This window comes from Oryx dammah, unplaced genomic scaffold (genome assembly GCF_014754425.2).
Source record: "Oryx dammah isolate SB20612 unplaced genomic scaffold, SCBI_Odam_1.1 HiC_scaffold_2, whole genome shotgun sequence".
In the NCBI taxonomy this organism is placed as follows: Eukaryota; Metazoa; Chordata; class Mammalia; order Artiodactyla; family Bovidae; genus Oryx; species Oryx dammah.
In genome coordinates this window covers 49,732,238-49,758,426 of record NW_024070186.1, presented here as the reverse complement: position 1 = coordinate 49,758,426, position 26,189 = coordinate 49,732,238, and the positions used below count along the sequence as shown (strand labels likewise).

The 26,189-nt window shown below is 41.5% G+C and overlaps 1 protein-coding gene across 1 annotated transcript; it reads right to left on the bottom strand.

The window, feature by feature from the left end:
- On the bottom strand, nt 1–26,044 carry IL12A (interleukin 12A). Its single transcript, XM_040265299.1, is given in 10 exon segments — nt 1–692; nt 2,388–2,531; nt 2,632–2,673; nt 2,750–2,791; nt 3,143–3,256; nt 6,340–6,491; nt 7,125–7,161; nt 7,163–7,321; nt 7,883–7,932; nt 25,870–26,044. Coding segments are annotated over 10 exon segments (1,071 nt in total). The 3' UTR covers nt 1–536.
- Between the last annotated feature and the right edge of the window lie 145 nt (nt 26,045–26,189).

Below are 26,189 nucleotides of genomic sequence, written 5' to 3'. Positions count from 1 at the left end.
TTTTAATTCATTCATTTTATTTTTAGAACAACATAAGATATATCTCAAATCCACTTGGCAATAAATATCTTAATAAATATAACATAAATAAATATAAATTAGTTCACATGCTTTCATGAACATAAAATTATATAAATAAATACTTTAAAATAAATTATGTTTGAGTGTTTGTTTCTACAAACACTTTGTTACTAAAATAGCTTATAATTCCTTCTCTTCTCTTAAAGGGAGAAAAAAAGAAAACACGTTCTGTGAGGACATTTTCCCTCATCAATTTGCTCATGAAAACTTATGAAAATAACTTATGCCTAGTAAATATGAAATAGACTTGATCAAAAGAATCATGTGGATAGAACAGTCACATTCTGCAAGTCTGGAGAGATGACTCATGGAAACAAGCGTGAGAATTCTGTCCAGCTTCAGTAGGGACAGGTCCAGCCACCCCCTCCCCAGTTCTTAACCCATGCCCTATAACAATCTCTTTGGTTCCAATTTTTCTAAAAAATGATTTGAAGGTTAGGAGAGACCTCAGCATTCTAGGAAGAACTCAGATAGCTCATCATTCTGTCGATGGTCACCGCACGAATTCTGAAGGCGTGAAGAAGGATGCAGAGCTTGACTTTTGTCTTGTAAAAATTCAGTTCTTCCAGGGAGGGTTTCTGTGGCACAGTCTCACTGTCGAAATTCAGGGCCTAGGAGAATAAATATTGAGCGTGACATAGACGGTATTCCAAAATTAAAACGTTCATCTGTAAAAACGGGTGAAGCCAATACACATCTCAGAGCCTGCAACCCACTCCCTCATTCCTTCTCCTAAACCCAACGCAGATCCACTCCCAGCCAGATGGGCAGGCAGAACCTGAGAGAAGAAGTGCTCATTATCCAAGCACATGGATCTTCAGTGAGCTCTGAAAAGACCCTGAAAGCTATTTAGAAAATCATCAGTGGGAGTTGCATTTTAGAAAGGAACAATTCTGTTAAGAGACATCTGCTGTGATATCTAATTAATTTTTGTATGTTACATTAAGAAGCTATGTCCTTTTCAGAACAGGGAGGTGATGGATTGCTACTGATCAGAAACTGTCAGTATCAGACCTGCTGACTACAGATAGTCGTCTGAGATAAATAAACTTGGCTCTGGGTCTCCCAGTTTGAGCCCTTTAATTTGATAACACAGTGCAAGACCATGTGTGTGCAGTTGCTCAGCTGTGTCCGACTCTTTGTAACCCCATGGACTCTAGCCCATCAGGCGCCTCTGTCCATGGGACTATCCAGGCAAGAATACTGGAGTGGGTAGCTATTTCCTCTGCCAGGGGATCTTCCTGACTCAGGGATAGAACTTGGGTCTCCTGCATTGGCAGTCAGGTTCTTTACTGCTGAGCCACTTGGGAAGCCCATATATTTGCACAACGTTCAGCATTTTTGCTTGTACTTCCTCACAAAGAGCCTAAAAGAATGTAGAGTGGGTCATCACCCCATTTCACAGAGGTGCAGAATGTCTGGGCATAGTTGTCTGATTACTGGTGGAACTGACTCCATTCTTGGTCCTGAAAATAAAATGTCATCTACAACTGTCTAGATGGTAACATTCTCTGATACTTGCATGATGTTCACTGCTTTTCAAACAAGTGATTTGGCACCAAAAAAAAAAAGAATGAATGAAATAAAAATAAATTTCTTTTCAGATAATCATTTTTGACGCCATATTTATCCCATGCTCTGGTCACCACAGCAGCACCCTGCTCTTTCTTAAGTGGTTATTTCTATGTTTCATATCAGCATCATGTGTTCTGGTTACTCAGGAAATTACAAAGCAAGTTCTTGTCTCTGAGTAACACTGTGGACGTCCCCAGGTCATTTCTTTCTTTCATCCACATTTTGGTTCCGGATGGGTCCTGGGCACTAGACTAGTGTGCCTTTACTAACAGTATTTGCAGATGTGCATGCTGGCCCCTGTCAGGAACATCGCAGAGGTTTTAGAGATGTGTGAGAAGATGAGTGGAGTGGAATCCCTTTTTGGAGGTTTAAATACTACCTCTGCCATTTCCAAGCTGTGTGACCTCGGACAAGTGAACAACCCTCTAAGCATGGGATTCCTCCTTTCCACAGACCCCACGTGATTGCCGTGGGGACAGCACACGTATGAACATCTTTGCCCAGAGCCTGGGGCACATCTCATGATCAACAAGCAGGAGGCTGCTTTCCTTCATGTGATCGGCTCATGTTGCCCTCTCACTAGAGGGCGCCCTCAAGACTGTCTCCCCTACTATGTAGCTGGCTTTGAAGGGGGCATTTCAGGCCTCCCCCAATCCAGGAAGGGCTGACAGTGGAGCCCTTCATCAGGGACCCTGGCTGGCTGTCTCAGCATGAAGGACGGGAGGTCTTACCTGCATCAGCTCAGCAATAGCTGCCAGCATGTTCTGGTCTAGAAAGATTTGCCTCTTAGGATCCATCAGAAGCTTTGCATTCATGGCCTGGAACTCCATGTGGTACATCTTCAAGTCCTCGTAGATACTTCTAAGGCACAGGGTCTGGGTGATACAACGAAGTGGGGAAGGAACCATTGAGATGGGCTAAAAACATCCCCCTCTACCCCAACGTTGCATTTGAAGAAAGAATCTTGTGTCTTACTGTCATAAAAGAGGTCTTTCCAGAAGCCAGACAATGCCCATTCTAGAAGAAAAAAATAATGAGATATCAATGATATGAATTCATAATAGGAGCTGAAACCTTCAATTTTCTGACTTACAGTTATTAAAGAGGTCTCTCTGGAAGCCAGGCAACTCTCATTCTAGAGCAAAAAAAAAAAAAAAAAAACCGCACATCAAAAAGATACTAATTTTTAATATAAATTTTTTTGACTTCTCAAATATATCAAATTTTTTCACTGTGGTAAAAAACATAAAATTTATCATCTTAACTATTTTAAAGTGTATAGTTCAGTAGTGTTATGTATATTTCACACTGTTGTAAAAAACCATATATTTTTACACATTTTTGTTTTAAACTGAACTTCTACAATGGGGCCTGTTGCCATCCCATGAGGATAGAGCCCAGAAGCATGCACATTTTTGGAAGAAGATGAGGTCTGATGCACAGCCCTTAACCATGTTATAAGCTTTGGGAGGAAAATCCTTTATACCGTGGCTAATTCCAGTGGTAAACAGGCCTCCACTGTGCTGGTTTTATCTTTGGTGATATCTTCATGATCGATCTCCTCAGAAGTGCAGGAGTAGAATTCTAGGGTTTGTCTGGCCTGTAAAATATTAAAAAAAACCCTCAGCTTATGATATTAATAAGGCACCAGGCTCCCCATAATGCTGGCACCAAAGCAAGAGTTGGCTGCCTTTGACCGCCATCTCTGACCTGTAGAAAATTCAAAGTCTTCATAAGACCAAAGAAACAGGTCATTGACACTCTCTCCCTCTCCCTCCTCTCCTTTTGCTTACAACATGTTTCTCCGGATGATATGTTTTTCCGTTATGTAAATACTATAAATCATTTCAACAGGCTGTGCTAATCAGCCTCTACACCATGCTGGGACACTTACTTCTGGTGAAAACAGTTTATTTTCCTTTTGCCAAAGCATCTGTGTTTTATGAATATCTTTTTCAAATATAGCTTCTAGAGGGGGATTGTTAAGGTCACCGCTTGATGGATATAACAAACATGCAACCATGAAAACAAGTGGAGATTTAATGTGTGGTATATACACACATATCATCATCTTACAAGCATGCTGAACATATTTATGAAATTTAGCTTAATAAGCGAATGATTTGTTGATTGAAGATCGAGATCATTTTTCCATTCAACAAGCCTGATATATGCCATGCTAGGTACTAAGGACTGTGACAAAGAAGGGGACTGCATTATTCCCGCCAGAATTCCCAGTTCAGCTGTGGAGACAGGCCAGTGTCCCAATGACCAGGGGACATGCCGGCAGGTGAGAAGGGCTGAATTGAAGGGTCAGAGGGCTCTGAGAAGGGAGTGGAAAGAGATGAAAAGGTTTCCCAGAGATGGGACATCCTCAGAGGAGGGGGATCGTCAGGCAGAGGGAACAGCATGGGCCATGAATCAAAGCTTGAGAGTACAGGACACGGGTGGGCAACAAGTAGCAAAGCTTGCGACCCTGTCTGGGGTAGGAAGAAAAATGCCTCCGCCAGAGATATTCACCTCCCAATCCCTAGAACCTGAGACTATGTCACGTTATGTGGCAAAGGGGAATTAAGGTTGCAGATGAAATTAAGGTTGCTAATCAGCTGACTTTGAAATAGATTATCCTGGAGTGTCTGGGTGGGTCTAGCGTAATCTCTGGGTCCTTGTAAATGGAAGAGAGAGGCTGGAGAGTCAAGGTCAGAGAGATGAAGCCTGAGAAAGACTCATTTGTTGGCTTTTGAGGATGGAAGAGGGCCACCAAGAAATATGGACTGCTTCTAGATGCTGGAAAAGGCAAGAAAATGAATTCTCCTCTAGAGTCTCCGGAAAGAGATACAGCTCTGCTGACACCTTAATTTTAGACCAGTGAGACCCATTTTGGATGTCTAACCTCCAGGGCTGTATGATAATAAGTTTGTGTTGTTTAAAGCCATTAAGCTTGTGGTAATTTGTTACAGCAGCAATAGAAAATGCTCCTGGAGGCCTGAGCAGGTTGTAAAAAGTTAGATTTGCAACTACACTGCAACAAGAAAAAGAAAAAAATCTCCAAATAAGACAATATTTTATTTCTGTGATAAATGCCTTCCTTTATTCCAAAATGAAACAGTGACTGTCTATATTATTATGGCATTATTAAAAAAGATGAATCTATGAAATAGTGCCTGGCATACAGTAGGCACTCAATAAGTAATTTTTAAATGAAAAAATGAATAAATAGAGCAAAAAGGAAATGTGGGTCCAACTGCCATAGTTCTTCAAATTTTTTCAGGAGAAGCTAGAAATCTGGATTCTTATATGAAAGGTCTACTTTTTCAATGACATCAAACTCAAAAATTAAAATAAAATATAAAAGATACTGGCCAAACTTTACAGATCTGTGGGCTGGATACGGCCTCTGAATCACATGCATTTGCTACCTCTGTTTTCTCTACAAGCAGCCAGCTGATTTGTTCTGGCAAAGTTGACACAGGAATCATATTAAAAAATCAAATTGAGTTCTGTGATCTTCTGACCTTTGGTGCTGCCTCTGGGAGTAGAAGAGTCAAATTTTTCACATGAAGCATCTATTTAAATCAGAGCTCCTAAATTTTACCCATATCATACTTTTCTTTAGGAATCAAAGGACTTATCTCTTCAGTTTTCACTTGGTGAGCTGCCTTTTTAATTAAGATGGATTGAACTGTAAGGAACAATGGTCAGCCCATTAGAAAAGGTTGGAGGTGGGGAGAGTTCCTTAAGGAGAACTTGTGGCACTGAGCTTACTTTAAGATATTCAGGGCTTCCCTGGTGGCTCAGACGGTAAAGTGTCTGTCTGCAATGCAGGAGACCCGGGTTCGATCCCCTGGAGAAGGAAATGGCAGCCCACTCCAGTATTCTTGCCTGGAAAATCCCATGGACGGCAGAGCCTACCAGGCTATTGTCCATGGGGTTGCAAAGAGTCGGACACGACTGAGCAACTTCACTATAATCACTATAGAGCAACAAGCTAGAAATATTCAAGAAAGATTTACTAGAGAGCAGGAAGGTCAAAGGACATCTTTTAAAATATCAGTTTAGGCTGTTGCAGCCAAAGCAAATGATGTTGGAAAGTTTTTAAAGGAAGAAGAAAAAGAAATTTTTTGCATTAAAATATGAAAGCTAAAAGAAATGACTGAAGCTTTCAATAAAATTAGATAACTCGCCCCCTAGAAAAGGAAGCCTGGACATGCACTGTCACAAGCCCCCAGAAATGTGTTACTCTCAACAAACAGAGCCACCAGACTGGAAGCTGGCGAGGACTGTGTCAGGGCCGATTCATCTTGGTAGCCCCAGAGCACAGAGGCCGCCCCTAATAACAGTTTCCCGGATTGATAAGTTGTCAGAGAACAGTGTGGGCCTGACACAATTCCATCTCTGTTGGCAGGCTACAGGGAACACTGTAAATATCCACTTTCCTCTGTGTAGGCACAGCCAAAACAAATGCCATTGTAATTTATGACCTCTCCTGCCTTCTCTGGAGACACAATTTCATTGAGACTCTTTAGCTAATAGTTGGGCCATTTGTAAAGTTCCCTCTTTCTCTCTTGACAGCTCCTGATTAACTTCCACAATTTCCCTGCAGTTCCTTCGGGTGACCAGGGGTTCAGAGATGTCCCTTCACTAGAGAGACTGCAGTGGGAATAAGGATAACACAAAGCTCACCTTCTGCAGCGTGTTGCTGACGGCCCTCAGCAGGTTTTGGGAGTAGTTGAGGCAGCTCCTTCCTGGGCCTGCTGTGGTGGTGGGGAGGCTCCTGCCCAAACTGAGGTGGGGCAGGTGGTGGAGGAGAACCAGGGTGGATATGAGGAGGAGGCCTGCAAGGGAACCCAGGGGAAGAATGAGCAGGCCGGCCTCCACCTTCCATCTCTTCTGGACATCTCCGCCCATCTCCTTCTGGGCACCAACCTCCCACTGATCTTTCAGCAACTGAGAGATGATGAATTAAGCTCTTGAAGGGCAGTGCTCTGTTCTAGGGTTGGAAACCAACTCACAGACACTATTGCCTTGTGAGTTCAGACCAGGGTGCAGGGCAGAGTTCACCCAGAAACAGTCTCCATTTCAGGAGGAGGGAAAGCGAGGCCAGGTGGGGAAGCCACCCCGTGTTTTGGAAACAGTGGGTAGAGACAGCCTTGCTTTGAAGCCGACTAGCTGGGATCTGTCTATCCTCTTAATGGTGTCGCCAAGGGAGCCTGGGCAAGAAATTATCCTGCGGGGCCTTAGTTTCTCATCTGTGAAGTGGGGCAGTTGTAATTTATGAGCTCCTGGGGCTGTTCCACGGTTAAAAAAGAGGATGTCTTATTGGGCGCAGGATAAGCCCGCAGTGTCTCCCCGCGTCCTTCCTCCTCTGCACGAGATTGCGGTCTTCCAGTCTCCACGTAGCCCATCCCAAGTTTCTGCCTCCCGGCCGCGGTCCCCCAACCCGAGAGAGAGCGAGGCTGGTTACTCACTGCGAAGCGGGCACATGCTGAGCGGAGCGGCGAGGACACCGAACCGAGCCGGCAGCTGGACGCGGACGGGTGCGTGCAGCAGGTGAGGGTGGTGGTTGGGAGGCCAACCCAGGGGTCACATTTTTATAATTGCCCGAGGCGCGGCAGGACTTTCCCGGGACTCTGATCTCTTGCTTGCTTTCTCTCTCTGTCTCTCTCTACATCAGCTTCTCGATGACACGTGGAGTCTAGCCCGCGGGGCTGGAGCGCTTTCGGATTAACTCCCCGTGCGCCCGGCCGCAGTCGTTCCGGGACGGCCCCGCCGCCTCCGGCCTGGCCCAAAACGAAAGTGAAATTCGGCTCAGCGTCGCTGCGCGGGGTCCCCGGGCAAGCCCGACCCCTGCCTCACCCTCCTCGGACGCCCCCCGCCCCCAGCTACCCAGCCCTGGCCCCGTCGCCCCGCAGCGCCCCCTCCCGACGGAACACCGAGTAAGGCCACCCCCTGTCCATGCAAATTTAGGATGAGGTCTGACCTCTCGCCTAGTTCTGGATGCGGATAGGCAAATCATTCAATCAATCATCATTCATTTTTTTCATATAGTCCACGGTGTGCCAGGGCGACACTGAGGGGCACGCAGCAGTGAACTGGTCACTTTCGGCTCACTCCCACACGAAATCTGACTCAATGTGTTTTATTCCTGGGTACCATCTTAAATACAATAAGGGATGAAACCAGACTGGCTGTGTAATAACTACTCTTAGAAAATCCAGTTTCTTACGGCGTCCAGGAGAGAATCGTTAGAGTTTAGTGGGATGGATGTATAGAGTCCTAGGAGGAGAGGTCAGAGAAAGGTCATCAAGGAGCAATGGAGTTGAGGAGGCAGCAAAAGCGCCCAGAAGGAGGGAGCTGCGACTTGATTGTTGACAGGTGAGTAGACGTTAGACCGCTGCGGGTGAGATGGGCTGCAAGTTCTAGATCGAGGGAACAGGGATCAGACACACGGTTGGGGAAGGTAGAGGAAGGGGGTGATCTAGCAGTCCTGTACAGGGTGTGAGGTTGGAAAGGGTGAGGGTGCTGTGCTTGAGGGTAGTAGGGTCCCTGCTGGGAAGTGTACATTCTGCTGAGAATAGTGGGACGCCTTCTAGGGTTTTAGGCAGGAGATGCGGTTGCATTTGCATGATGGGAAAATCAGCAGTAGTGTGGAGGATGGGGGCTTCCCTGGTGGCTCAAAGGTAAAGAATCTGCCTGCAGTGGAGGAAACCTGGGTTCAATCCCCTGGAGGAGAAGGGCAAGGCAACCCACTCCAGTATTCTTGCCTGGAGAATTCCATGGACAGAGGAGCCTGGTGGGCTACAGTCCATAGGGTCACAAAGAGTCAGACATAACTGAGTGACTAACACACACATACAGAGGGGGGATGGGTCCCAGGGGTCAGGAGTGGAGGGCATGACCAAGCCCTATTCAGATTGGAGACTCAAGGGTGGGCAATGGAATCCTCAGGATGAGGAGGGACCAAGACTTGGTAACTCCTCAGGTGAGCAGGATAGGAAGGTGCTAAGGATGGCTGAAGAGAGGTTGTTCTGGTTCCTGCACAGGGGTTACTGTAAGAGGGGAGTGAGTTTGGAGGAGACACTGAGAAGTTCCACTTTGGATGTGTTGGGTTTGAGGTTCCTGTGGGACTTTTCGGTTCACTCATTTCTACCATGAGCGTTAGTCACCCTGGGTATGTATGAAAGGGAAGGGTGTGTTTGTTCATCCACTCAGAGCCTCTATGGATCTGACTGCACTATGGCCCCAGGACTTCAGTGTCCAATGTCCACCTTTGGGCAGATGCACTCATCTTGTAGAGGGATAAGCCTCTTGGAGTACAGGAGAGAAGAGTCGTGCTTCCTTTGAATCCCTGTTGAAGTCTGGATGGATGGTCATAGTAAGCCTTGAGATGTTACCGTGAATGCAAGGCAGGGTCAACCTTTACTAAAGATGTGGTGATGAAACCAATTAGGAGAAAGCTGTGTTAACCCCTTCTCTGACTCCAGCTCTCTCTTTTATTGGTATCAGTCTCCTTAGCAGATCATCTGCTATGAGGTACCCACCATAGGGACTTTTAGATGAGACCAACAGTTGATCTCTAAGGCTCCTTCCAACGCTGTGGTCTATGAATTAGAGAGCAATGCATTGTCAGAAACAGTTGCATCTGCAGGTTGTGTGAAGCAAATAAGGGGTGCTGAGCTGTACTGTTGCCATAGGGATTTAGGATGGAGTTATGTGTACTTAAAGTCAGAATGAAGTCAAGGTTAGCTGAGCCATTTCTCCTTTGGAAGGGCTGTCTCCTATGAAGAAGAATTTCTGCAGCATAAATGAACGTAGGGCCTATGCTCAGAGTGGATTCTAACCTGTACTTTAGTGAAACAGTTCTCTGATGTGCTGCACATTCTGTAGCCAAGATAAAAGGACAGCTTTCTTCTGAGATAACATTACTTTTCTATAAGAGACATTCTTTGCCCGTGATCGCTATTACATGGTTTCTAGCACTATATTGGAAGTCTTGGCCAATGAGATAAGGAAAGAAAAAGAAATGAGAGATTTAAAATTGGAAAGTAAAAGACAAAGCTCTCATTATTTGCAGTTGATATATAAAAAAGCAACAAAAAGAATAGATCAAATACTAAACTAATAAGAGAATTAATCTGTATGGACTCTATCTATAAACTTCATTGGATACAAATACTAACTTTCAAAAATCAACCAAATTTCTCTACATCTGTAACAACATTTTAGAAAATATAATAAAAATAATGTACCAGATAATAAATAGACAGTAATAAAAAGAAGATACCATTCACAATAGCAGCCAGACTATAAAGTAACTGCCTGTTGACGGGAAAGCAGTACAGTGGTTAAGAATATGGACTCTAGACTGTTTGAATCCAGGTTCTGTTAGTTACTTGCTGTGTGTTCTTGTGCAAATTACCTATCTGTCTGAGCTCAGTTTCATTATCTGAAAAATTATGATAATAAAGTTACTGTAGGGTGGTTGTGATTATTACACGAGTTAATGTAAGCATAAAATCATCTTTGGGGAAAATTCAGTCAAGAACATAGAGTGATTTAATTTAAATGGAAACCTTGGGTGGAAGATCTTAAGATATAAATAGCTCAGGTCTCTTTTAGTTAATTCACATATTCAATGCAATCCCAATATAAATTACAAATAACTTTTCTGAGGAACTTAATAATAAGCCTAATCTAAAATATATAAGAATAAAAGCCCATGAATATCTAAGTTAAACCTGTAAAGAAATAACAGAGACAGGCAAATAGCCCTACCAGATATAAAGATATAGTTCAGAGCAATAGTAATAAAAATAACATTTGGCAATAGGACAGTCAAATGCACCTTTCAAACAAAATAGAAAATTATAGACAGACTCATATGTATGTATATTTAGTATAAAGGTATAATGGTACTTAGATCAATCAGGGAAGCATGGATTGTTTAGTAGAAACTGTTATCACACAGAAGTGGAGCCACTTAGAAGTAGGTTAAAGACTAAATGTGAAAAGTAAAAGTATTACAGTAGTAGAAGAAAATGTATGACACTATCTTCATCATTTAAGAGTGGGAAGGATTTCTTAAAAACATGAAAGCCCCAAGCCATAAGTGAAATACTCATATATTTGATTACATAAAATTAAAAATTTCTGTAGTATGATTTCCTGTTAACTATGGACAAAGTTAACAGATAGCTGACAGACTGGGAGAAAATATTGTGCAATGTCTAAAACCAACAGGAAAGTATAGAAGGTATAGAAGTATAGAAGACTAAAAGTCAGTAAGAAAAATAAACCCCAATGACAATGGGCAAAACTTATGAACAGGCAACAATATACAGAGAGGAAACCTCAAAGGCTAACCAGCATCAGGAGATGCTTAAATATAGTATAATCTGAAAACTACAACAGCAAAGAAGAACAATGTATCACTTTGACCTTTTAGGCCACCAAAAAAATGAGTACATTGGACACTGACAAGTTTTGGTGAAAATGTAGGACCCTAGGTTCTTTTATAATGCAAGTAGGCTGATGCAGCTATACTGGAGGGTGTTTTGGCATCTGGTTCCAGCTGGATTAAGTATATGCATACCTGATTATCCAGTGTTCTAGCTTGGGTATACATCCTAAAGAGATATAGATGCCAAGGTCCATGAAAGGGCATGTATGAAGATGTTCATACATGTTAAGTCATTGGTTGTAGTGGTGGGAGTTGGAGACCATTTAGCTGCCCACCAGTGGGGAAATGAATAAATAGAATGTGAGGGATCTGCTTCCTGGAGTATTTTGCAACATTAGAAGTAGTGGACTAGATGTATATACATCAATATGAGTATATCTTTACAACATAATCCTAGGTAAAAACATAAAGATAAAACCAGAATAAGATCTGTGTATAATACTAGACACAGACAGTTAAACCTCTTGCAGTCAGGTTTGTTTAGGAATACAAAAAAAATTCGATTTTAGAAAAAGAAAAAGCAGCATCTTATAAATGAACACAATATTTCTGCAGCAAAATGTAGGAATGGGTTACATTAAGTGGATAAAGGCTACAAATAGCCTCATGTTCCATGCATCAGATTTTGGTAAGTGAGTTTAAGGAAAAACTTTTGGGATCCAGAGCTGTGAGGTTTCAGAACTGTGGATAAGCAATGGCAGACTTGTGTTTACTTTAATGAGAAGAATATATTCAAAATGGTACATGTTATACAAGGACACTTGCAAACAAATGAAATGTGTTAAAAATATTAGGATAGATCCCACTGAGGAGTGATGAGATGAGAATGAGGAATGGGGATAAAAAATATGTATAAATATAAGTATGTGTGTGTGTTAGTCTCTCAGTCGAGTCTGACTCTTTGCAACCCCATAGATTGTAGCCTGCCAGGCTTCTCTGTCCATGGAATTTTCCAGGCAAGAATACTGGAGTGGGTTGTTTGCAAACTTTAATTGTAGTTTGGTACATTCAGATAGTTTTTCTATTAGTCATTCTTTTCTCATTGAGTTTGAGCAGTGGACCAATCTGAGATCTCATCTAATAGATCCTTCACTGGTAATCAGAGGTCTTTTCAGATATTTGGCAGAATGTTTTAAGGTCTTGTATCACTGTTTCTCAGCTGGACGAGGTCTTATTCCCCAGAGGACATTTGGCAATGTCTGGAACAATTTTTGGTTGTTCTAATAGGGACAGGGATTGCTACTGGCATCTAGTGGGTGGAGAAATGATGCCACGTACTACTCAAGATCCTATAGTACACAGGATGGCTTCTCCCACCCCCAAACTGAAATAAGTTACACTGTCCAAATTATCAGTAGTGCTGGATACCTGCAGCTGTACCAAATAATCAGTAGTTGCTCAGACTACGTGCCTTTGTTGTAGTCTACTCTCCTTGGGAGACAAGTTCACAGTCATAGGCTCTGAACTGAAGACTTAGCACTGTATCTTTGGTGCCATGATTTAGAGTGGCAGCCCATTCTTGGAAGAAGTGAGGTTCCAAAGAGGTTTGTGATCTGTGTGTCAATGTGAATCTGTAAGTAGGTATTGTAAACACCAGGGTCCTTCATAACATAGTGAGGAGTCTGCTGTCAGTTTTCCTGCAGTTCTGTTCTATAGAGATCATTGAATTTGAGCATAAATCAGCAGGTGTTCTCACGCCTCACCTGACAGAGTGGGGTCCAGTACAGCTCTGCCCTTGAAAGGTGACCTGTCAGGGTAAGAAGCAGAGCCTTATATTCCTGTTATGTGCCGAAGGAATGATGCTTTTGAACTGTGGTGTTGGAGAAGACTCTTGAGAGTTCCTTGGACTGCAAGGAGATCCAACCAGTCCATCCTAGAGGAAATCAGTCCTAAATATTCATTGGAGGGACTGATGCTGATGCTGAAGCTCCAATACTTTGGCCACCTGATGTGAAGAACTGACTCACTGGAAAAGATACTGATGCTGGGAAAGATTGAGGGCAGGAGGAAAAGGGGGATGACAGAGGATGAGCTGGTTTGGCATCACCGACTCGATGAACATGAGTTTGAGCAACCTCCGGGAGTTGGTGATGGACAGGGAAGCCTGGTGTTCTGCAGTCTATGGGGTCACAAAGAGTCTGACACGACTGAGCGACTGAACTGAACTGAACTGAATAGGCAAGCCTCAGGCATGACATGTTAATGAGGCTAGTTCCATGGAGCAATTTTTTTTTTTGGCAGTGAAGTGTTTCAGCAGCAGGGAGAAAAGTAGTGAGCTGAGCCAGAAAGACTGACTTTGCATCTACGATCAAAAGACCTTAATTCTAGCTGCCTTCTGCTACTTGGTAGCTGTATAAACTAAGACAGGCCACTGCCTTTCCTAATTTTCATATCTGCAAAATGGAGATGGTAATGCTTGGTTGCCTAGTTTAGTCATGTGGATCATATTATATCTATCAATCACCAGGTAAGTATTTTGTAAAGTTGCAGAGAGTCATCACTATGAAATACCACTACACAGTGAGAGGAGTAGTTAAGATTTTTGGATTAAGGCACAGGGTCACTAGTTTCTTCCACAGCTGCCTCTTGGCAGTCTTTTAAATGTTAAGTGGCAACTTCCCAATAAGGGGAAAGGGGAGTCCTAACCGTTCATAGTATTGTTTCTACAAGCAACATTTATATGTTATCATACTGTCTTCAGTTCAGTTCAGTTCAGTCGCTCAGTCGTGTCCGACTCTTTGCGACCCCATGAATCGCAGCACGCCAGGCCTCCCTGTCCATCACCAACTCCCAGAGTTCACTCAAACTCACGTCCATCGAGTTGGTGATGCCATCCAGCCATCTCATCCTCGGTCGTCCCCTTCTCCTCCTGCCCCCAGCATCAGGGTCTTTTCCAATGAGTCAGCTCTTCGCATGAGGTGGCCAAAGTACTGGAGTTTCAGTTTTAGCATCATTCCTTTCAAAGAACACCCAGGACTGATCTCCTTCAGAATGGACTGGTTGGATCTCCTTGCAGTCTAAGGGACTCTCAAGAGTCTTCTCCAACACCACAGTTCAAAAGCATCAATTCTTCAGTGCTCAGCTTTCTTCACAGTCCAACTCTCACGTCCATACATGACCATTGGAAAAACCATAGCCTTGACTAGATGGGACTTTTGTTGGCAAAGTAATGTCTCTGCTTTTGAATATGCTGAAGTAAGCGTCTTTTAATTTCATGGCTGCAATCACCATCTGCAGTGATTTTGGAGCCCCCCAAAATAAAATCTGACACTGTTTCCCCGTCTATTTCCCATACTGTCTTAAATAACCTCAAAAATACTGACAGTGGTCTTCAAGAAAAATTTCCAGAAAAGATATTATTGCTCATTGATGCTCCAGAATAAAGGTTTTTATGAATATCACTGCAAATTTTTCTGCATCTTGAGACAGTTTAACAAACAAACAAGCAAAAATGATACAGCTCCTGGCCATTGCAGCCTCATGCCTGATGAGATCACCTGATGCTTAGACATTAAAAAGAAAAAGATGATAAATTTGATTATATAAAGAACAAACATTTCTACAACAAAAGGATACCATAGATAACATTTAAGACAAATGATAACCTGAAAAAAAAAACATTTGCCAACAGTATGTGACAGATCAAGGGCTCATCTCCTTAGTATATGAATATGAACATTAAAAAGGAAAAAGTCAACAATCCAATTAAAAAATGGCCGAAGGATATGAATAGACATTTTGAAGAAAGAAAAATATAAATTACTTAGAAACATATGACAAATAGCTGTACTTAAAATTAGATAAATGCAAATTAAAATGATTAGATATGGTTTTTAGCCTTATACTTCACAGAACTAAAAAGTTTGATGATTTATGGGTATGTTGAAATTAGTTGCCATATTACTGGTGGGAGTGTAATCTAGTGCAATCTATTGGAAGCATTAGTTGGCCATAGCTATTAAAATTATGTCCAAGAATTTATCCTATACACTATTTGCACATATTGGAGAAGGAAATGTCAACCCACTCCAGCATTTTTGCCTGGAGAATCCCATGGACAGAGGAGCCTGGCGGGTTACATTCCATGGGGTTGAAAGAGTCGGACACAACTGAGCTACTAACACTTTCACATATACATGAGGACTAATTCCATGGAAAGTATTATTTTTAATATCAAAGACCTAGAACACTCTAAATGTCCGTTAATAGGGGCTTCTTTCATTAAAAGGTAGTTCATCTTTTCAATGGACTCTTCAGTGTAGCTTGAGTTAGATTTACATGTGTGATAGGAACAGTCTGCATTATATGAAAATTCATGTGAGGAAATTCCCTAGCAGTCCAGTGGTTAAGACTTCACCTTCCAATGCAGGGAGTGTGGGTTTAACCCCTGGTCAGGCAGTTAAGATCCCCCAGGCCTCGTGACCAAAAAATCCAAAAGACATAAAACAGAAGCAATGTTGTAACAAATTCAACAAAGACTTTAAGAATGGTTCACATTTGAAAAAAATTTTGAGAAAAATAGTTATGTGAAAAATCAAGGTTCAGGGACTTCCCTGGAGGACAAATGGTTAAGACTCCGCACTTCAAATGCAAGGTGTGATGGTTCTGTCCCTGGTCAGGGAAATAACATCCCACATGCTGTGAGCCATGGCCAAAAAAAAATAATTAAGGCTCAGTGTCCACTGTATAGTATGCTTCTGTTTGTGCAAGGAAAAAGTATATACTTACATATTTATACACACACATATATATGTATGCATAGGTGTAGGTATAGTATCAACATAGACCTACATTCATAAGAGCATAGAAAATCAATCAACCATTTCCACTAGAGAAGGAGGTTGAATCTTTGAAGTACAGAGAAAATCTGCTTTTTATTGAATAGCCTCTTTATTGTTTGAATTATTTAACATTCAAATATATTGCAGCTTTATTTATTTTTGTTTTGCTTTATTTGTCTTTTAAAAGGTCACCTACTGGCAGGTGAAGTGAACTTCCCAGAGAGCTGCTGGGCCCATTCTGATAGCTCTTAAAAAAATTTTTTTTATTGAAACATTTACACTGTTATGTAATCTCTGGGGTTTCTCAGGTGGCACAGTGATAAAGAATCCACCTGTCAATGCAGGAGATACTAGAGACTCGGGTTCCATCTCTAGATTGGAAAGATCCCTGGAGAAGGAAATGATAACCTACTCCAGTATTCTTGCCTGGAAAATTCCATGGACAGAGGAGCCTGGTGGGCTAGAGGTCCATGGTGTCACAAAGAGTCAAACACGACTGGGCACACATGCTCATGCATTCCGTCCATTCATCCACCCATCCCTTTATCATTTCACTCTGTTTTGAAGAATACTCTGCACATGTGCTACACATCTTTAGATCTTCTCTTTTAACTATTATGTGACTCTGTTTCACTGGCTGGAGCCTTTCTAGCCTCTGGCCTGGTACAGTGGAAAGACCATGGGCTTTACAGAACTGATTTAAAATCTAAACCTCCATCACTTTCTTTCTTTTTTTTAATTGCAAAGTAAGTTTACTGATGACAACTTTATAGAATTTACTCCCTATATTTGATGTTACAAACTTTAGGGTCTTTGAGATATGCAGGATCCTTATATGTAACTGGCATGCTGCTGCTGCTGCTAAGTCGCTTGTCGTGTCCGACTCTGTGCGACCCCAGAGACGGCAGCCCACCAGGCTCCCCCGTCCCTGGGATTCTCCAGGCAAGAACACTGGAGTGGGTTGCTATTTCCTTCCCCAGTGCATGAGAGTGAAAAGTGAAAGTGAAGTCACTCAGTCGTGTCTGACTCTTAGTGATCCCATGAACTGTAGCCCACCAGGCTCCTCCATCCATGGGATTTTCCAGGCAAGAGTACTGGAGAGGGGTGCCATTGCCTTCTCCATGTAACTGGCATAACCCCCTGTATTTGAGCTCTCTTAATTCTTTTTGTGATTTCTTTTTATTCCCACAAAGACCTATTATGTGCCTCCCATAAATGCATCCAGTAAATGGAGACATAAACCGGGATAAAAGCTGTATATTCTTATAATCTACATGGTTTCCACCAAGATATAAGTTTTCAGAGGCTCTTTATAAGGATTTTCCACTGGAGCAGGCAGGTCCTCCTTGCTTGTTATCTGTTTGTATTGTGAACAACTTCTTCACAGCACTGCATGAGTCCTGGAATTTGTGAGGCAGATAGCAGCTGTCCCGAAATGCGTCAACTTTCTCCTCCCTAGCCTACTGCAAGAGCTACCATAGAGGCCATGGTTCCTTGCTCCTCCCCTTCCCTCCATCATTTTCTAACTGTACAGTTTTTAGTTATTTCATTAACTTTTCTGAACTCCTATAAAACAGGAAGAAAAACACCTACCTGCTGGGATTATTGGGACAATTTATTGGGATCATGTACACACAGCTGGGCAATGGGTGAGGCCCTGTAACACAGCAGCCTTGCCCTTAGTATGTTATAGCATGCTGCTAGTTTCCTTTTGTAGGGCTGGTTTCTAAACAGTGATTGACGAGGCTTTAAATAACCCCTGGAGGGCCCATCACAAGCCCTATTCTTCAGTGAGTAGAAGGGCTGAGGTTAGTTTTTTGATGCTATATGGCCCCTCATGTGGAAGGAAACAGAATATTCCCAGTTAAGACAATCCTTTTTTGATTCTTAAAAAACAGTGAAAATTTCTCAACATACAAGACCTGAAAAGCCGGCTAGCTAGTACTAGCTTTTTAAAGTCTCCAAATAGTCATTTTTATAGTTTTATATTGTCATTATTCATGTTTATTTTCCATTGTTTTTTATTCCTCCACATTTTTATGATCTTATAGCAGAGATAATTGTTCTTTCTGCCTAAAGGGCTGCTTTTAGATTTCTTTGTTTTAAAGCACAGGTTTGCTGGCAACAAACCCTCTTACTTTTTGTCTTAAATGTCTTTATTTCGCCTTAATATTTGAAATATACTTTTGCTTGGCTGTTATTTTCTTTTAGCATTTAGAAGATGTTATCCCAGAGTCCTTTGACTTCCATTACTTCTGTTTCTCATTGTTCTCCTGAGGGTAATATGGAAGATAGTCTGACTGATTTTAGGGAGGATTTTCTTTTTTTGTCTTGTTTTCCAAAAAATTTGGTTATGCTATTCCTAAATGTGTTTTCCTTTGTATTTATCTTGCTCAAGCTTTGTAGTACTTCTTGAATCTATAACTTGATCCCTTCAAATTGATTTTGAAAAATTCTCAAATATTGCCCCTATTGCTCCAATTCAGTTTCACTCTAGAACCCTTCTGGAATTTTAATTACACATATGTTCGACCTTTTCACAATGTCTTACGTATGTTTATGCTATTTTCTGTATTTTTCACCTTTTTCTTCTTTTTTTGATTTGGATGCTTCCATCTGGATATTTTCTAGTAACCAATCTTCTGAATTGCTAATGTATTTTTCATCTATCTAAACTGTTGTTAAATTCATTTATTGAACTTTAATTTCATCTGTCTAAACTGCTATTAAATTCATTTATTATATTTTGCAGTTTGGGAATTTATATTTGGCTTTTTATTTTTAATGCATATATTTCAAATCTCTGATGAAATTCTCCATCTTGTCATCTATTTTCTTGAACATGTTGATCATAGTTATTTTGCATTCTGTGACAGATAATTCTAGTGTCTGGATCATCTCTGTATCTGTTTCTATTGTGTATTTTTTCTCTTGCCCCGCCCCTTTGTATGTCTGGTAATTTTTGATTGAATGCCAGACATTGCATATGAAAAGTTGTAAAGACTCTCAATGATGTTAACTCTGGCAAATGGTCAAATTAAAAGCAGAATACCTTAAATTAATAAGGGAATAAGCTGACTGGAGCTTGGGTTTTTAAGCCTTTACAAGGCTGATCTGTATCTATTTACCATTATTTCTAGAATGTAGTTCAATCATTCAGGAATGATTCAATCAAATCAGGAAGTGTTTACAAAACCCACTCTGCTTTGCTAGGCTCTGAGTGCTAATGTTTATTTATCCAGCACTATGGTACTGTTCGGAGAAGGCAATGGCACCCCATTCCAGTACTCTTGCCTGGAAAATCCCATGGATGGAGGAGCCTGGTAGGCTGCAGTCCGTGGGATCGTGAAGAGTTGGACACGACTGAGCGACTTCACTTTCACTTTTCACTTTCACTCAATGGAGAAGGAAAGTGGCAACCCACTCCAGTGTTCTTGCCTGGAGAATCCCAGGGACGGGGGAGCCTGGTGGGCTGCCATCTATGGGGTCACACAGAGTCGGACACGACTGAAGTGACTTAGCAGCAGCATCAATTCAGTTGCTCAATTGTGTCCGACTCTTTGCGACCCCATGAATCGCAGCACGCCAGGCCTCCCTGTCCATCACCATCTCCCGGAGTTCACTCAAGACTCACGTCCATCGAGTCCGTGATGCCATCCAGCCATCTCATTCTGGGTCGTCCCCTTCTCCTCCTGCCCCCAATCTCTCCCAGCATCAGAATCTTTTCCAATGAGTCAACTCCTCGCATGAGGTGGCCAAAGTACTGGAGTTTCAGCTTTAGCATCATTCCTTCCAAAGAAATCCCAGGGCTGATCTCCTTCAGAATGGACTGGTTGGATCTCCTTGCAGTCCAAGGGACCCTCAAGAGTCTTCTCCAACACCACAGTTCAAATGCATCAATTCTTCGACACTCAGCCTTCTTCACAGTCCAACTCTCACATCCATACATGACCACAGGAAAAACCATAGCCTTGACTAGACGGACCTTAGTCAGCAAAGTAATGTCTCCGCTTTTGAATATACTATCTAGGTTGGTCATAACTTTTCTTCCAAGGAGTAAGTGTCTTTTAATTTCATGGCTGCAGTCACATCAGCAGCATGGTACTGTCATTATCTCTGTTTAGCTTCTCAGCCTCTTAATAGCCTTTTGTTTTTCCTCTCTAACTCTTAGTCTCCTCTGCTTACTAATTGGCAAATATGTAGAGGCAAAATCTAGATAATTCTATTTAAATCAGTTCTCTGCACTTTCTTTCCTTCCAAAATTTTAGCATCTCAAGTCCTGGTTGTTTCGGTGGCCCTGAGCTTCAATATTTGTCTCTCCAATGAGTCTGCCAAAACTCCTGCTCACCTTTTCTGTTTTTTAAAAGCCACTCTCTGCTCAGCTTCTCTACCCTCTATCCATTTTGCATGTGAGTCAGCAGATACTCAGTAGGGATTGTAGAATATCAGGTTTATCTCAGTGAGTTTGCCTTCTTTTAGGGATATTGACTTGACTCTTCAAGCCCTGGCTACCTCAGTGGCTCTTCAATGTTTTCAGACAATAACATTTTTAAAAAAAAAATTTAGTTCTTCTAGCTATTTTCATAGGAAGATTTTTTTTTTTAAACTACAAGCCAGCCTGCCATGGCTAGAAATAGAAACCAAATAGCCCTTTTAAATACAGGGTCTGCTAGGCATTCCAAAGTTAAAGCTTAAATTCAGAGTGATTATGACAACAGATGGAATTCTTCTTTTTAAAAATAATATACTATCCTTGGCACTAGAAGAGCTGTGATGAACACAGAGTAATAGGAATGACCTTCGGGACTTCCTAGGTGGTGCTAATGTTAAAGAACCTGCCTGTCAATGCAGGAGATATAAGAGATGTGGGTTAAGATATAAGAGATCCCTGGGTTGGGAAGATCCCCTGGAGAAGGAAATGGCAGCTCACTCCAGTATTCTTGCCTGGAGAATTCCATGGACAGAGGAGCCTGGCAGTCTACAGTCTGTGGGGTTGCAAAGATTTGGACATGACTGAAGCTACTTAGCACAAGCTCCTCTGGTACCTCAGCTGATAAAGAATCCACCTGCAATGCAGGAGGCCCCTGCTGGATTCCTGGGTCAGGAAGATCCCCTGAAGAGGGCATAGGCTACCCACTTCAGTATTCTTGGGCTTCCTTGGTGGCGTAGGTGGTAAAGAATTCGCCTGCAGTGCTGGAGACCTGGGTTTGATCCCTGAGTTGGGAAGGTCTCCTGGAGAAGGGGATGGCTACCCACTCCAGTATTCTGGCCTGGAGAATTCCATGGACAGAGAAGTCTGGAAGGCTACAGTGTATAGGGTGGCAAAAAGTTGGACATGACTGAGCAACTTTCACTTTCAGTTTTCACTTAGCACAGCACAGCATATAACATAGGTATTACTATTATCATCCCCAATTTTGTAGATGAGGAAATTGAGGAACAGGACATCTTAGTGAGTCACTGAAAGTTATATTTAGCAAGGAACAGTACTGGGATTTGAATCTATGTGGGGTCTGATATTCTTAGCAGAAGCTTAGAACTTTAAACAAGTCTTTTGGACTCTGTGGGAGAGGGCGAGGGTGGGATGATTTGGGAGAATGGCATTGAAACATGTATAATATCATATATGAAACGAATAGCCAGTCCAGGTTCGATGCATGATACTGGATGCTTGGGGCTGGTGCACTGAGATGACCCAGAGGGATGGTATGGGGAGGAAGGAGGGAGGGGGGTTCAGGATGGGGAACATGTGTATACCTGTGGCAGATTCATGTTGATGTATGGCAAAACCGATATAATATTGTAAAGTAATTAACCTCCAATTAAAATAAATTTATTTTTTAAAAAACAAGGTTTATTGAGAAGGTAATATGATAATCTTTCTTTCTCTTCTATAACAGATAATGAGAAATATACAGAGACCTTTATACCATAGCATCCTTCAGGAACTCATTGCATCCTTCTTTTCCATTTGTATTCCCTGCATGCCTTGCACAGAGATGGGCACAGGCAGAATCACAATAAAACCTTTTGATTTCCTGGTTGGAGCTGAGATCTGAAGGTATATTTTATCATTTGTCCTCTTGCTTTTCTTATGTTACTGTTAAGAATTCAGCAACACAGATGGCACTTGTGAAAATGAAATTTAGGGTTACTCAGTATGATTGTGTAGGCCAAAGAGGTAGTTTAGAGCAAAATCTACCCTGCGCTTTGCTTGTCAAACTAAGTGATAGCCACTGCAGCAAGGAAGAAGGAGTGTCTTTCTCTTACTCAGATTCTGGACAATTCTAAGAATTTTTCCTTGTCTATCTCACAAGAGGCATTACCCATCTTTTCTGGCCAAAACAGTTGGACAGAAAGACAGCTAAACCCAACTGCTTGTTATCATATACTTCTGTTTATTTGGGACCCACTACAAGGGAAATTTACAGGGTCTGATAACACTGATCTCAGAGTAGGGAGAAGGAAAATAGGACAGGGAAACACTGGCCGTATTTGTACTTCAGAAAGAGAAGAGTTGAATCAGTTTTCTGTCCCCAGATGCCACCTTTGGTGTCAGACCAGAGTAGATTTCCAGAGAAGAAACTCCAGGTGAAAGCAGCAGGCAGGACCTTTTCTGATATCCCACAATTTCATTTCCTCTGTTGTTTTCACAGCATGAAATGCCCCAGTGTTTCTCTCCTAACCAACGGTGTAAATTTACCCAGCGTCAAGGAACTTCAAAGAACTTGGTGGTGGTAGTGGTTTAGTTGCTAAGTCGTGTCCGTATCTTGCGATCCCATGGACTGAAGCCTGCCAGGCTCCTCTATCCATGGGATTCTCCAGGCAAGAATACTGGAGTGGATTGTCATTTCCTTCTCCAGGGGATCTTCCTGACCCAGGACTCAAACCCAGGTCGCCTGCATTACAAGCAGCTGATTTACCAACAGAGCTATGAGGGAAGCCCGAGGAACTTAAAACTGTATATTTACTCTACTGATAGTAATAGCCTTTTAGACAGTGGACACAGAGTACTATTGGGCAGTTTCTCTCCATCAGCTGAGAACTAATGTTTTCACACCCAGTAAATATTTAGCTCTACAGAAAGATTAATCAAATATATTCCCATAAAGCACTTGAAATTTATCTATTTTGGATTAAATAGAGCTAAACTAATTTCCTGCAGCAATTTTAGGACATCTATCTAATAAACAAGTTTCTACAATTGATTTCATTTATTAATACCTTGGGATCATCTGAAGCAAAGAGTCTGAGAATAGTCAAATAAAAAACTCACTGAATTCTAAGCAAAGTTCCAGAAGACCTTTCAGATTATTAAATAATTAGAATAACTTTTTCATTGCTAAGTTGTTCAGGGACTTAAAACAAAACAAAACAAAACAAAAAACATTGATCTCTTTTGAGAGGCTATGACCAAAACATAATAGATTAAAGGTTATGAGGTCTGTTTATAATGATGAATTACAAGGCTGTTTATGTTGATTCCTTCTCTTGCTGGAAAAAAAAAAAAATCCAAATTTGAGCCATTGACCCTTAAATAAATATTTCCCTTGGAAAAATAAAGAAAAACATACCATTGTTAAAATAACATATAGAGGGTAGATAACACCTTTCAGTAGACCGTTTTTGCTTCCAGGTGGAAACCAAATAGGTGAGTATTTTTAGAATACTGAGGCTTTGTGTATGGATACAATAATTGAGTGACTTCAGCTATTTCAACAGGGAAGCTTGGTACTTTTTATGACTGTGTTTAGGGGATTTTGTACCCAAATATTGCTCTGGCTAGCAGTAATTTGGGGAAGGGTGATATTACTGGTTACTGGTAACATTGACTACATGATAGCTGCTAGTATTGACTACCTGATACGTTCTAGGAACTGTACTAAGCAATTCTATGTTATTTAATTTAACCCTCACAACCATTCTTTGAGCTAGATAACCATTACTATCCCTGATTTACAAATGAGGACACTGAGCTTTAGTGAGGTTAAATAACTTCCCTAAGATAGTAGAGCTGGGATTTGGACCCAGCATCTCTTTGCTACTCTCTTAAAATACTGTGGCATGAGCAGGATGGTTGAGAGTAGTGGGAGGGGAGTGTAAGTTAATATAAACTTTTTGGAAAGCAGTTTTGAAATACTTATCAAAAGACTTTTAAAATGTCACATGTTTTGACCAAGTAATTATACTTCTGAGGGTCTAGTTTAGGACATTGTTTAGAGATTTAAATAATGATTATGTGTATGGATGTTCACTGAAACAATATTTATAAGAGTTTATAATATAGATTGAACACTAATGTTCTCTAGCCCCTACTAATTGTAATGGACACATAATATAAATTATGACAAAGGCATAGTTGGAACATTGTGTATCTTTTAGTAATAATATTAAAAAATGTATTTGGGAAAAAAGTTCAGAATTTGTTGTCAGGTGAAAAAGAGAGACGTAAAACTGTACATATATAGTATGATCATAGTGATGTTTAGAAAGGAAGGAAATCCAGCAAAATGTCATCTGTGAATAATGAATTATGAGTAATTTTTATTTTCTCCTTTATGCTTTTTGATATTTAAAGTATTTTTCTAGAATGAGTACAAAGTACTTTCATAACCAGAAGAAAATGCTATTACTAATTTTGTTTAAAGAACAGTAAATTCGCCAACATTGCAATTTCCATTGTCAGCAAATCACCTTTTTTCTTTGAATTAAAAAAAAAATTCTTTTGCTCTTAGTCTTATTTTTTTTGCTGTGCAATTTCTATACTATCACTGGAGAAGAAATCCTTATCCCAAGCAGATAATTACCTTGGGAAAGAGTAAAGCCCTGTGTTTACTCAAACCTTGCCCTAAACGCTGTCTGTCGGTGCTCTCCTTGTGCTCACTCAGCCGTGTCCAACTCTTTGTGACCCCACAGACTGGGCCCATCAGGCTCCTCTGTCCATGGGATTCTCCTGGCAAGAATAGTGGAGTGGGTTGCCATTTCCTCCTCCAGGGGATCTTCCCGATCAAACCCATGTCTCCTGTCTCCTGCACTGGCAAGAAGATTCTTTATCACTGAACCACCTGGAATCCCTAAAGTATTTATTGGGCTGCTCTGGGTGTTAGTAGTGGTGTGTGGGATCTAGTTCCTGGACCAGGGATCAAACCCAATCTTCCTAAATTGGAAATGTAGAATCTTAACCACTGAACCACCAGGGAAGTCCCAAGCTCTCTTTGGACACATTTAAATCCCCTGAACCTTCCCAGCAGATGGTAGGGAGACACCCAAAGGCAGGGCCCAGGGAACTATAATCAAAGTGCATCAGAATTGAAGAACGTGGTCAGAATGTGTCCACTGAAACTGACACTAATCAAAATAATATGATAGAGCTTCTTCCTACAAAGTAAAGGTGGCTTCAGAGAAAAAAATGTGAATATTCTTTTGTTTATCCAGCATATATTTATAGATCACCTTCCATGTTAAAAATTCTGTGTTAGGAGGACTTGGGAAAGTTCATATGGATTTAAATCAGCCGTGATGAGCCCACGTGGCTGCCTGAGTTTTTATTAACATGATAGAGCTCTCCAATCATGGGAGCAGGGAATCTCTCAGCTCAGTTAAGATGCCAGCAAAAAGAGTTTTCAGATCTCATTGAAGTTGGGAGATATCCTAAGACTTCATAATAAGACCTGCATAATGGACGCTTAAATCACTTTCCGTATACATAGTCTTACCTGTGTTCCATCCTTGCCAGACCCTAGTCATAAGTGGGAAAGTGGGGTTGGGAGAAGGGAAGAAGGAATGCAGACATCCATTAAGCAGTGTTTAGTGAACAGAAGACTGAACAGTGGTAAAACACAGCTAAAACAGACCCAGTTTCATCCTTCTTCTCCCTTTAGTAGTCTCAGGCTAGAGTCTCATTCCTTTAGCCAATATCATAATGAGTTGGAACACCTCTACAAGTGCTCATCCCTAATTCTCTGGTCTCACCTGGCCACCTCTCCATCTGGATTTCCCACCACTCTCCCTCTTGTTCCAGTCTCTCCAGAGACACTGGCTTTTTGGCCACGATACATGCCAGCTGTGTTCCCACATCAGATGTTTTGGCTTTCCTGTTCCCTCTCTGTACTGCTGTCCCCACGGGCATGTACACGTCTGATATCATGTCTCTTCCTCATAGTCCCTTCCCCACCATCTTATGTAAAACACTCTATTTCCTCCCCTGACCTCCTGGGACTCTCCACCCCCGTACTCAGTTTTATTGTGCTTTTGTAACACTTACCACTATTTGACAATATATGTTTAGTTTA